General features: G+C 41.7%; 1 protein-coding gene across 1 annotated transcript; it reads right to left on the minus strand.

Annotated features, from left to right (window-relative positions):
• Positions 1-5183: 5183 nt before the first annotated feature.
• Positions 5184-7313, minus strand: LOC104439588 (exopolygalacturonase). The gene is made up of 4 exons (XM_018870178.2): positions 7122-7313; positions 6715-7017; positions 5692-6207; positions 5184-5562 (listed from the first exon to the last, which is right to left on the minus strand). The coding sequence occupies exons 1-4, from the start codon at positions 7311-7313 to the stop codon at positions 5335-5337; spliced, it is 1239 nt and encodes a 412-aa protein (XP_018725723.1). The 3' UTR covers positions 5184-5334.
• Between the last annotated feature and the right edge of the window lie 5326 nt (positions 7314-12639).

The raw sequence follows: 12639 nt of genomic DNA on the forward strand, positions 1-12639 counted from the left end.
GCGTAAACAAGTCCCCGTTCCTAGAAATCTCTGGTTGCGTAGGAATCGAGATAACATTCCCATGTCTTGATTGGTTTCTAGCCGACCCCAATAGGCTAGTGGCGACTCCTAGAATTACATAGGTCGTTAAGAACTAAAAACGAATCAAATGTCGCGCGAGGTATGGGCTTGGGAGAGCCCACGCCTAATCTAGGGCCATTGGTCCACCTCTTTAGGCAAATACCCCTAAACCCTCTTCCTTTTCCCCCGGACGGAAAAAAAGAGGTCGTGACAGGCATGTAAGTTATCACGAGTTGAAGGTGATGATACAAAAGAACATGTTGAGGGGTCTTCCCCAGTTAGAAGTGCAGGAAAATGTGGTTTGCATCGGGTGCTAGTACAGGAAGGCACATCAACTCCCGTATGAGGAATCGTCATTCAAAGCTCGGATGCCTCTCGAGCTCATTCACTCGGATGTGTTTGGTCCGGTGAAGCAGCAATTAGTTAGCGGATTGAAATATATGATCACTTTCATCGACGACTTCTCCAAGTATGTCTGGGTTGATTTCATGAAGGAAAAATCTGAGTCGTTTATTAAATTTAAGGTGTTTAAGGAAAAGGTTGAAAGTGAAGTAGGTAGAAAAATTCATTGCCTACGTACCGATAACGGGGAAGAGTACACTTCTTATGAGTTTACGAAGTATTTGCAAGAGTGCAAGATACGTCGACAGTATACTTGTCCGTATACGCCGCAGCATAACGGTGTTGTCGAAAGAAAGAATTGACATCTAGCCGAGACGTGCAGGAGCATGTTGCACGCGAAGAATGTTCCACCGAGGTTTTGGGCTGAATGTATGAAGACGGTGGCTCACGTGACTAACAGGCTGCCACAAGCAAGGCTTGGTTTTATGTCACCATACGAGAAGCTATGGAATTGCAAGCCTGTGGTAAGTCAATTTAGAGTTTTTGGATGTGTATGTTATGCATTTGTGCATGATCATCTTCACAGCAAATTCGACAAGAAGGCAGTCCGCTGCATATCCGTGGGATATAATGATCAACGAAAGGAGTGGAAGTGCTGCGACCCTACAATAGGTAGGTGCTATACTTCAAGGAATGTGGTGTTCGATGAAGTGTCGTCTTGGTGGTCACCTCAAGCAATCGAATTGCCAAATTCACAGCATTTCGACGAAGAGTTCGAAGAAAGGTTGAAAGAATTCGATGAGAATCAGCTTGTTGAAAAAGATGTCAAAGCACAATCACCAGGATCGACAAGTTCATCTAGTGAGCATCCAAGGTCGACAGAAGAATTTTGACCAAGTCAAGTTGAAGAAGAGGAGGAGCCTCAACTTCAAAGATCGACAAGGCAAAGGAAGCCAAACCCCAAGTATGCCAATGCAGCATTGATTGAAGATGTTGGCATGATTGAACCTTCGACATATGAAGAAGCCTCAAAGAGTACAGAATGGAGGAAGGCCATAGAAGAAGAAATCCTCACACTAAAGAAGAATGAGACATGGGACTTGGTACCGAAACCTGAAGAGGTACGTCCTATTTCTTGTAAATGGGTTTATAAACTTAAAACTCGACGAAATGGGTCAATTGATAGGTATAAAGCACGACTAGTGGCTCGAGGATTTTCACAAAAATATGGGATTGATTATGAAGAGACCTTTAGCCCGGTGGCAAATGTTACCAGTGTTCAAGTTCTATTAGCACTTGCATCAAGCAAGTCGTGGAATGTGTGGCAGATGGATGTGAAGAATGCTTTCATGCATGGAGAACTTGAGCGAGAGATATACATGGAGCAATCGGATGGCTTCAAGAGCAAAATTCATCCATAATATGTCTGCAAGCTAAAGAAAGCATTGTATGGCTTGAAGCAAGCCTTGAGAGCGTGGTATGAAAAAATTGCAGAATTCTTGTTGAAAAACTATTATAATGTAGCTCCAGCAGACTCGAGCCTGTTTAGGAAAGCAAAAGATGGAAAGGTTGCAGCTGTGCTGGTTTATGTGGATGATCTCATCATTATTGGAGATGATGAAGATGAGATATGTCGAAGTAAAGCGAACCTCTTTGTGCGGTTCCAGATGAAGGAGCTTGGAGAACTAAAACACTTTATAGGGCTCGAGATTGATAGGACAAAGGAATGATTATTCCTATGTCAACAAAAGTATGTACTAGATCTCTTGAAAAAATTCGGAATGCTTGATTGCAAACCTATATCTACTCCGTTGGATGGGATTGCAAAGCTATGTGCTGAAGAAGGTCGAGAGTTAGAAGATTCGACTATGTATAGGCAACTGGTAGATAGTCTAATTTACCTTACCATAACTCGGCCCGGCATCTCTTTTGTAGTAGGAGTAGTGAGTCGATTCATGGAGAAGCCAAGGAAGCCTCACTTGGATGCAGCCAAGCGTATCCTGAGGTATGTAAAGAAGACTTTTGATCTTGGGCTTTTATATAAAAAGGGATCATCGAGTGAGTTGGTTGGTCATTGTGATGCTGACTATGCTGGAGATCAACACACACGATGATCAACTATTGGATACTCGTTTAATCTTGGATCAGCAGTAGTATCCTGGTGCAGTAAAAGACAGCCGACTGTATCTTTGTCTACAATAGAAGCTGAATACAGGGCAGCGATAATGGCAGGTCAAGAGAGCACGTGGCTAGTGCAGGTATTGGATGATCTTCATCAGTCAATAGATTATTCGACAATATTGTATTGTGATAATCTATCCACTATATGCTTGGCAGAGAATCCAGTTTTTCATGCTAGGACTAAGCATGTGGAAGTCCACTATCACTTTCTGCGAGAGAAAGTGTTGGAGGGTGAGATCAAGATGAAGTACATCAAGACAGGTGATCAAGTTGCTGATATCTTCACCAAAGGTCTTGGAGCTACAAAGTTTGAAGAGTTTCGAGCTCAGCTTGATATGGTCGCGAGGACTATCCTTAGAGAGAGTAGTTAGTGAGGGGGAGTATTGAATATATCACCACCTATCTCTCGTGACTTTTCGTGTTTTGGTTGAAAGGCTATTCAGTTTCCAACGGAAGCCGTTTCGGCATACATATTAAAGTGTACTTATTACTATTTATTTAGACAGGTTGTCTTTATTACTATTTATTTAGACATGTCTTTTCATATATCTAATGAATGTCAAGAGTCGCGTTTTAAGCCTATATATAAACGAGTCTTGTAATCGTTTCAAAATGAAGAGTGAAAAGATTTTTCAGCAAGTAGTATATTCATCTCCTTCCTTAAAGAGCTTCTCTTGTGAGAGTGTTACCAGAGCTGTGCGACTCTAATATTCTACAGTAACTTAATGGTTTGAGAGAAAACATAAGAAGATTATGTGACCAATTTACTTTCGGACCCATAATAGAGTTTGTGCTTGTTGCAGATGGGCACAGTATTTTACTTGGAAATCCCGAGGAAATCACATGAATGGTGCAAGAAAGACCATGTTTTTTCAGCCTTCTTGGACTGCTGCAAGGCCAAATAAAAGGATAGTTTTGTTGTATTTGACATGGTATTACTTATGTTACACTTGAATCCGATACTTAGAGCGGCCTTTTATTCATGCTGTTGATTTGCTTCAATTCCACCTCAGCTATTTTGGATCATAGTAATAATATAAATGCTCAAGTAGGGAGCTGCGGGAAACAATCCAAATGCTCATTTTTTCTTTCAAGTTCTAAGGGTGCGTTTGGGAACCACTTCCCAAAGCCCCTTGGGGGTCCAAAGCCCTTTGGGCAAAAAAAATGGTGTTTGGGAAAAAACTTTGGAAGGGACTTGGGCTGAATGCTAGCATTTTTAAGGCTGAAAGCCCAAGGCAGGTGGGGGCTGCCTTGGGCTTTTCAGCATTTTCGGCATGCCAGGCGATACTGTTCACTTTTTTCTTTTCCAAAATTGTCTTCATGAATTTTTTGTTTTTCCGGTTCGTATCCTTGGATGAAACACTGTTCATCTTCTCCGGGCCGACGACTGCTACAGGGACGCCGCGACCTAGGCGATCGTTGTTGGAGAGTCGGGCGACCTCCGCGAGTCGCGGCGTTGCCGGCGACCATCGCTTGCTGCACCGTGACCTTCGCGTGGAGCTCACTGAGGCCGCGCGACCCATTTGGTTGCAAGTCTGGTGGTCGCGACCAGATCTGGTGTCGGAGGCTCGAGCGGCGACAAGATCTAGGTTGTGCGACCTCGCCTCCCGGATTTGGGTCGCGGCGGCATCGCACGACCTCCCGCGACCTCGTTGCCCCAAATTTGGGGGTAGCGAGGTCGCGCGACCCCGTCGAGACCCAGATTTGGGGCGGCGAGGTCCTCCCGCGACCTCGACGCCTCGGATCTAGGTCGCCGGAGGTCGAGGCGGCGTCGCGCGACGCGCACGACCTCGCCACCTTAGATCCGGGTCGCCGGAGGTCGAGCCGCGTCGCGCGACCTCGCCGCCCGGATCCAGGGTCGCCGGAGGTCGCGATGGCGTCGCGCGACCTCGCCGCCCCAAACTGGGTCGCCGGGGTCGCCGGAGGTCGCTAACGGCCGCTGCCCTTGCTGGTCATTTTAAAAAAAAAAAAAAATTTCTTTTGATATTTTTTTTTACCACAAAACTCCTTTGTAAATGTAATTTCCCAAACACTATTTTGCTCAAAACACTTCACAAAGAGCTTTCAAAGTATAATTTACCAAACACAGAAGTCAAAGATCTTTGCATTTTCCTAAAAGCTTTCCCAAACGCACCCTAAGTAAGCTTCGGTACAGTCACAATGGACAACTAAAGATTTTTAAGATCTTGGATTTGGGGTTTGTGTAACCTCGTCAACTTGGTCCAAAACAGAGACTCTCGAGAATTGTTTTTTTTTTTTCCAAAGAGAACGGGCAGTGTGTAGATGTCGAGAAAGCAAGGAACTTTGCAACACTACGAATAAATCGACCGACTCTGCTTGTGACTCAAGTCTGAGTAGTCATAGAACAAAATGATCTGCTTATGACATAGCCAGCAAGGAAGCAGAATCCTGTCTAGCTTCTGCACAATGAACTTCTCATAAGCCAGAAGGTTGTGTTACATAATCACTAGTGTCATAACAAGAAGAGACTGCTTGTTTCGTTTCAAAGAAAAGTCAACATGCTTGATCGAGCGGATTTTTCCTTTTCCAGTGGGCGTAGGATGTCGCATCAAAGGACACGTTATCCTCTCTTATTACCACATACCCTAGCACATAGAAGGATTTGCATTTGAAGGAAAAAAGACAATCCTACTCGACACAGCAATGTTCTGACTTAAACACTAAAGTTTCTCGCTTGTCGGGGTCGGGAGATATGAACAAAAAGGAAAGCCAGCTTCTTATTTGTCCGTGCTAAATGCAAGGCGATGGCTTCTGTACACCGCGGACGTTGCCTCTCACATGAGCACAGATTGATTTCACAGGCCCTTTGGAGCCGGTGTACTCCAAATTGATGTCGCGGAGGTTGATGTTCTTGCAAGGCACGCTGGGGCTGCATATGAGGTCGACCGCCACCTGCGAAGCCGAAGTGCCCTTGATCTTTGAGAACAATATGTCCTCGATCTGGACATTCGATGCCGCCTAGGAAAAGAGAGAGAGAGAGAGACCTCATTAGGTATTGAGTCGGTCAGCGAAAGAAACATACGAAATGAGAAATGAATTCAAGAATCAACCCAATTCAAGATTGATTGCAGTACTCTAGGAGTGTACCTGCGCGGAACAACCACCTTTCGGACAGTACTCCTGGTCGATAATAATGGGACTGTGCACATCCCTCATGGTAATGTCATGAAACGAGAAGTTGTAGGCTCTGCTCTTGAGGGGAGAAGCCCACGTCTTGATCCTCACACCGTTCTGACTGCCGGTCATGGTACACTGCCGCACGGACAGCCCGGTCACGTCCGCCTCGTTCGGGTACTTCCCGAGGCTACCCACGCTGAAGCCGTGGCCTGGCCCACAGTGGACCCCGACGATCTCGATGTCCTTGGACCCCGGCCCGATCGAGACGCAGTCATCCCCGGTCTTGATCTGGGAGTCAGTGATCTTGATGCGGGACGAGTCACCTATGTGGATCCCGTCTGTGTTGGGGCTTTCGTCGGGGGCAATTATCTGCACGCGCCGGAACTCGATATTGTGGCAGGAGAAGACGTTGAAGTGGAAGTTCTTGCTGTCCACCGAACTTATCGACTTGATTATTGTGTTGTTGACGAAATTGAGTCGCACTGACTGGGAAAAGAAAGATTAGAGGCCCGTTAGAGACCATTTCTCATCACAAATGAGAATTTTTTTTCCCAAATATTCATCACGCGATGAGATAAATACCATAGAAACATATCCTTTATACCTTTATGTAATCAATATGATATAATTCCATCTTATCAGAAATGAAAGTAAGCCTTATTTTGGGAAAATCAAGTGATAAGAATTGCCAAATTTACTTGTAATATCGGAATTTAAGTGAAAAAAGAAGCGCAAAAAATAAATAGTTAGTTTATTAAATGACCGGCTTATTTGGAAATGAATTTAATTTTAGATATGATTGACGGGTGCTCTTTAAAATCTTTCACAATTTGGATGTACCATCGGGTGTTAAATCAATAAATAATAAAAAAGGTCCCCCTAATTTCTGCAATCGCCTATACAATTATTAATCAAAAAGCTAATTATCAGTCTTTGATTCTTTTTTTTTATTTAATTAAAAAAAATAGTAAAAAATGTAGGGAGAGGGCTTACAATTGGAAGAGGACTGCAAGCGCATTTGTTGTAGGGCCAAGCGTGGTGGCCCTGGCCATCCAACGTACCGCCGCCATGGATCCTCATCCCGTCGATGTACTGGAAGGTGATCCAATGGTTCAGGGAGAACGTTGACGGGTCATCGGGCCCCTTGAGCACCCCTTTGATCGTGACGATGATGAGGCCGGCGCACGGCCCCTCGAACACCACCGGCCATAACCGGTACGTCCCTAGCGGGACGTACAATCTCCTCCTATATGCTCCTTTGTACTGACACGCTTGGCGCCACGCATCGAGAAATGCCTAGAAAAAAAAGGGGGAACAGAGCGTGTAGAATCATTGATTTTGTGACCATTAACGATCACGCATCGATGGAAACCTGGCGAGACGATTCCGGGATTCTATACCTTGCTATTCTCGGTCTTCCCATCCCCGACCGCGCCGAACTTCCTCACGTCGAAGACCTTCACTCGTGCATGGGCGGGGTTTCTCTTCGCGAGGGCACGGGAGGGGGCCCCGATCACGAGCGCCGCCAGCAGCAGCACCAGTGTTGAGGAGAAGAGCAGAAAGATCTTGCCATGGCACGAGCTCGTGTCCATTTCCAACGTTGGCTTCTTTGTCCTTGTAATTTGAGCATGGAATGGAGCTTTACTTGTAGGGCTGGTGGCCATGGAGAAAGTGGAGTAATGTAGGATTCGATTAGTACTTTCCCTCATTGCGCTATTTAATTGGATTACTTGCTCTCTTTATCTGGCGATAGGGGAGAAAATATGGAGATTCGGTTCTAATTTGGTAAAATATTTCTGTGAATTTTAATTGAGAGCAAGATATTCGAGATAGGCCAGAACTTTACCTAATTGACTTGGATGGACCCTATTTTTGGGGCGGTCAGAATAGTCAACTCGTCGAGTGAAAGGAAAGTTTTCCAATGAAAATCCATCTAATAATTATAAAAGCCTTTCCTTTGTGGGTTGTGTGTGCAAATGTGGGGATTTGTCCTCTTTTTCTCTCGGGAGATCGAGGGAAAGTATTGTTGGCTGTTTTGGAAATAAATCAATCCTTGTTTACATGGCTAAAGCCCTATCTACTTTGACTTTTACCATGCCAAATACACTTTATCCTCCTCAGTCTCAAAAGACCCTTCGGGTTTGATTTTGATTTGAACAATGCTGTAAGAAGATCAATTTGGTTGCTAAGGCTGCATTTGCAATCGGGATAAAATTCTTGTATCTATTTATATATTTGAATTTCTTTCTATCTTATAATACAAATTCAATATATAAATATATAGAGTATTTATATATTTATTATATATTTTAGTATTTTAGGTATATTAGTATAGTTTACTATTTAACGAAATTTTATCAGAGAATGATATAAGGGGAAAAAAAGCAACCAAAAAAAAAAAAAAAAACAAAACAGAGAGAAGAAAAATAATTAAACATAAGCAAATAAAAACGAAGTAGGTGAAAATATAGTCTCAACGTCTCCATTTGTTCAATTTCTATGTTCATTTACTCTTATGTCATTTATACTAAATAATTGATATGATATAATGTGAACATATTCAGTTTTATTTACTGTGATTAATAAACAGTGGATATGATATAGTAAAATCTATGAATTTCGTATTCTATCTTATTTAGTTTTATCATGGTAAGAAATTTAGATGACCAAATGCAACCTAAGTTCATTAGAATCTTTGCCGCTAGAACCACGACGGCGGAATTTCATTTGAAGACAATTTTTTTTTTTCCTTTTTTTCTTTCTTCTTTCCTCTACTTTTGTTGTCGCAAGCTATGACTAAGGGAAATTAGTCTAAGCAAAATCGTCTTCCAATGGAAAATGGTAGACTTTCAAAGACTGTTTTACAAAATTATTTACTAAATGATGTGTTAGACTTTTATTTTCCTAGTGGCGTTGGAATTGTTAAATAGTTATATCTATACTTGCATGATAAACCGGAACATGTTTGAAGGATGTAGGTACTTCTGTTCACGGAATCTGTTGATGTGGAAAATTGTATATTGACTTAGTTTTTTGTTTAATAATTTATAAAGTGGTTTAGTTCGTTTTCGATGCGTGTCTTGCCATTGTCCGAAGGTCTTAAGTGAAAAAAATTTCCTACCTCATGGTCACGGCATTAGAAAAAGGCAAAGGGTAGGCGGATCATGCAGCTATGGCTCTTCCTTTTTAGGGCGCGTTTGGTAACGATTCTGTTCCCGGGAGCTGATTCTGATCAGAACCGATTCTTTTTGATTCTGTTCCCGGGAACTGATTCTAAGCATTTTAAGCCGTTTCAAAATTTCTGATTCTGAAATAGAATTGCGTTTGGTACCGTGTTCATTAATTCTGTTCCAAATCAATTTCTTTTAAATTTTAAATAATTTTTTTACTTTTTTCCTTTGTTTTCTTTTCTTTTTTTTAATTTTTTAATTTTTTTCTTTTCATTTTCTTTTTTCTTCCTTTTTTCTTTTCTTTTTCTCATCTTCTTCTTCTTCTTCTGGCCGGCCCTCGTCGGCCGAGCCTCGCCGGCGGCCGGGCGAGGCTCGCCTAGCCCCGCCAAGGCTCGGCCTCGCCCGCATTTGGCGAGGCCGAGCCCCGCCGGGTGGCCAGCCGACCTCGTCGGGGTCGGGCGAGGCTGCCCGGCCAGCCACCGGCGGGGTGGGCGTCGCGAGGCTCACCCAACCCTCGCCCGGTCCCGACGAGGCTCGACCTCGCAGATCCGGGGCGAGGCCGAGCCTCGCCGGTGGCCAGTGGGCCTCGCCCGGCCCCGCCAAGGCCTCGCCCGGCCGACGAGGCCCGGCCGCCACCGGCGAGGCTCGGCCTCGCCAGATCGGGAGGCCGAGCCTCGCCGGTGGCCGGGCTTGCCTCCGCGAGCTCGCCGGACCGGCGCGGCGGGTGGTGGGCGGCGGCGTCGGGGCGGCGGGCGGCGGCGTCGGGGGCGGCGGGCGGCGGCGGGCGGCGGCGGCGGTGGATGGCGGTGGCGGGCGGTGGTGGACGGCGGTCGCGAGATGGCCGAAGGGAAGAAGAAAATTTATTGATTTTGATTCTCAAATTCGTTCCCGGAACAAGAATCAACTTTTTTTTTATTCTTGATTCTATTCCCAATCTGTTCCCGGGAACAAAAATTTTACCAAACGCGATTTTAGGCCGAAACTGATTCCGGGAACAAAGAATCAGAATTTAGCACTGTTGGGATGGTTACCAAACAGAGCCTTAGTCTATTTTACCTGTCCATGTCTCGTTCCGTGTGACATAGTTTCAAAGGTTTAAATAGCCCTTGGCAGAAGCCCCCATTTTTATAACGAAAAACGGAAGCCTTTTGATTTACTCCCCTTTCTCTCGACAATAAAGCTCACCCTCGAGCACGGGGCACAACGTTCGGGTCTTTCCTTGTTGTTCTATTCCGAAACTCACAAAGAAAAACGAAACTGAGAATAAAGAAGTAATTTGGACAAATTAAAGGAAGTGACTTAGACGAATCTTTTTTTGTCGATAACCTCGGATCAATCAATTGAATATCAATTAATACGTAATCAATTGAAGATTGCTTGAAAACGGCTCTTCTACTTGTAAACAAAACCGCATTGAGGGGTGGCTGATATTGGTATTACATCAGATTGTAGACTCGTAATGAATGAATCATCTCACATAATGTAGTCTCACTGTCTTGTGCAATTATTATGTTCATTTACACTCATATGCCATTTATACCAAATAATGAATAAGATGTGATGTGAATATGTTCAGTTTTATTACTGCGATTCATAAATAGTAAATATAATTATATAGCAAAATTTCTGAATTTCTATTGTATTCTATTTAGTTTTATCATGTCTAAAAATTTACATGACCAAATGTACCCTAAGTTCATAAGTATCTTTGCTGCCGGAACCACGACCAAGGGAATTTTTGTCCGAAGATAAATTCTTTTTTTTTCTTTCTTTCTTCTTTCTTCTACTTTTGTTGTTCATAGGTATGACTAAGGGAAATTAGTTTAAGCAAAATCATCTTCCAATGGAAAATTGTAGACTTTTAAAGACTGGTTTACAAAATTATTTACTAAATGATGTATTAGACTTATATATTAAAGGGTTAATATCCTAAAAAACCCAAAACTAGTAAAGATGTGATAAATTTACCACAAGCTATTTTTTTAACCACCGAAAAGCCCAAACTGGTATACATTTGACAAATTTACCATAAATTGGTATACCCGTAACAAATTTACCATTTGTTAGTTTTCGTTAAATTTTATTGTCAAATTATTAAGTTAAATGACACGTGACAGTTGACTGGTATACTAATTTGGAATTTTACATTTCATTTGTCACAATTTATAATTTTTGTGATTTTTTTGTGGTATTAATCTAATTTAGCGAAGGGTATATTTGTCACAAATTTACCAGTTTGAGGTTTTTTGCTGTCGAATAAATTAGTTTGAGGTAAATTTGTCATAAATGTACAAGTTTATGGTATTTTATGATCAGTCGGGGTAAATTTATCACAGGTATACCGATTTGGGGTTTTTAATGGTAAAAAAAATAGTTTGGGGTAAATTGTCACAGGTGTATCAATTTAGGGTTTTTCAGGGTATTAACCCTATATTAAAAGTGACATTGGAATAATTGAAAAGTTATATGTATACTTGCATGATAAACCAGGACTTGTTGGAAGGATTTAGGTACTCTTGTTCATGGAGATCTGTTGAAAAGAAAAATTTACGTTGACTTAATTTTTTGTTTGATAATTTATAAGGTGGTTTAGTTCCTTTTTGACGTGTTTCTTGCCGTTTTCCTAAGGTCTTCTGTAAAAGCCTTTCCTACCTCATGGTCACAGCATTAAAGAAAGGCAAAAGTTATTTTAGTATTTTAGTATTTTAGGCATATATATTTGAATTTCTTTCTATCTTATACTATTTATATTTATTATATATTTTAGTTATTTTAGTATTTTAGGTATATTAGTATAGTTTACTATTTAACAAAATTTTATCAAAGAATGATGGAAGGGAAAAAAAAAGGGAAGAAAAATAATTAAAAATAAGCAAGTAAAAATAAAGTAGGTAAAATATAGTCTTAGCATCTCCGTTTGTGCAGTTTTTATGTTCATTTACACTCATGTTATTTATACCAAATAATGGATATGATATAATGCGAACATATTTGGTTTTCTTACTGCGATTAATAAACAATGGATATAATATAGTAAATCATTGAATTTCATATTCTATCCTATTTAGTTTTATCATAGTTAGAAATTTAGATGACCAAATGCAACCTAAGTTCATTGGTATCTTTGCCGCTAGAACCAAGATGGGGGGAATTTTCATTTGAAGACAATTTTTTTTTTTCTTTTTCTTTTCTTCTTTCCTCTACTTTTGTTGTGGTAAGCTATGACTAAGGGAAATTAGTCTAAACAAAATCGTCTTCCAATGGAAAATGGTAGACTTCCAAAGACCGTTTTACAAAATTATTTACTAAATGATGTGTTAGACTTATATTTTATTAGTGGTGTTGGAATAATTAAAAAGTTGTATCTATACTTGCATGATAAACCGGAACTTGTTTGAAGGATTTAGGTACTCCTGTTCACGGAATCTGTTGATGCGGAAAATTGTATATTGACTTAGTTTTTGGTTTCATAATTTATAAAGTGGTTTTGTTCGTTTTCGACGCGTGTCTTGCCATTGTCCGAAGGTCTTAAGTGAAAAAATTTCCTACCTCATGGTCACGGCATTAGAAAAAGGCAAAGGGTAGGTGGATCATGCAGCTATGGCTCTTCCTTTCTAGTCTATTTTACCTGTCCATGTCTCGTTCCGCGCGACGTAGTTTCAAAGGTTCAAATAGCCCTTGTCAGAAGCCCCCAAACGTAGAACGAAAAACGGAAGCCTTTTGATTTACTTCCCTTTCTCTCGACAAT

Source organism: Eucalyptus grandis, chromosome 3, assembly GCF_016545825.1.
Source record: "Eucalyptus grandis isolate ANBG69807.140 chromosome 3, ASM1654582v1, whole genome shotgun sequence".
NCBI classification, from domain to species: Eukaryota; Viridiplantae; Streptophyta; class Magnoliopsida; order Myrtales; family Myrtaceae; genus Eucalyptus; species Eucalyptus grandis.

Coding starts and splice junctions, on each gene's coding strand:
- LOC104439588 (XM_018870178.2), bottom strand. CDS start 7,313: ATGGACACGAGCTCGTGCCATGGCAAGATCTTTCTGCTCTTCTCCTCA. Junction 7,018..7,121: donor GGAAGACCGAGAATAGCAAG/GTATAGAATCCC, acceptor TTTTTTTTCTAG/GCATTTCTCGATGCGTGGCG. Junction 5,563..5,691: donor AAGGTGGTTGTTCCGCGCAG/GTACACTCCTAG, acceptor CTCTTTTCCTAG/GCGGCATCGAATGTCCAGAT.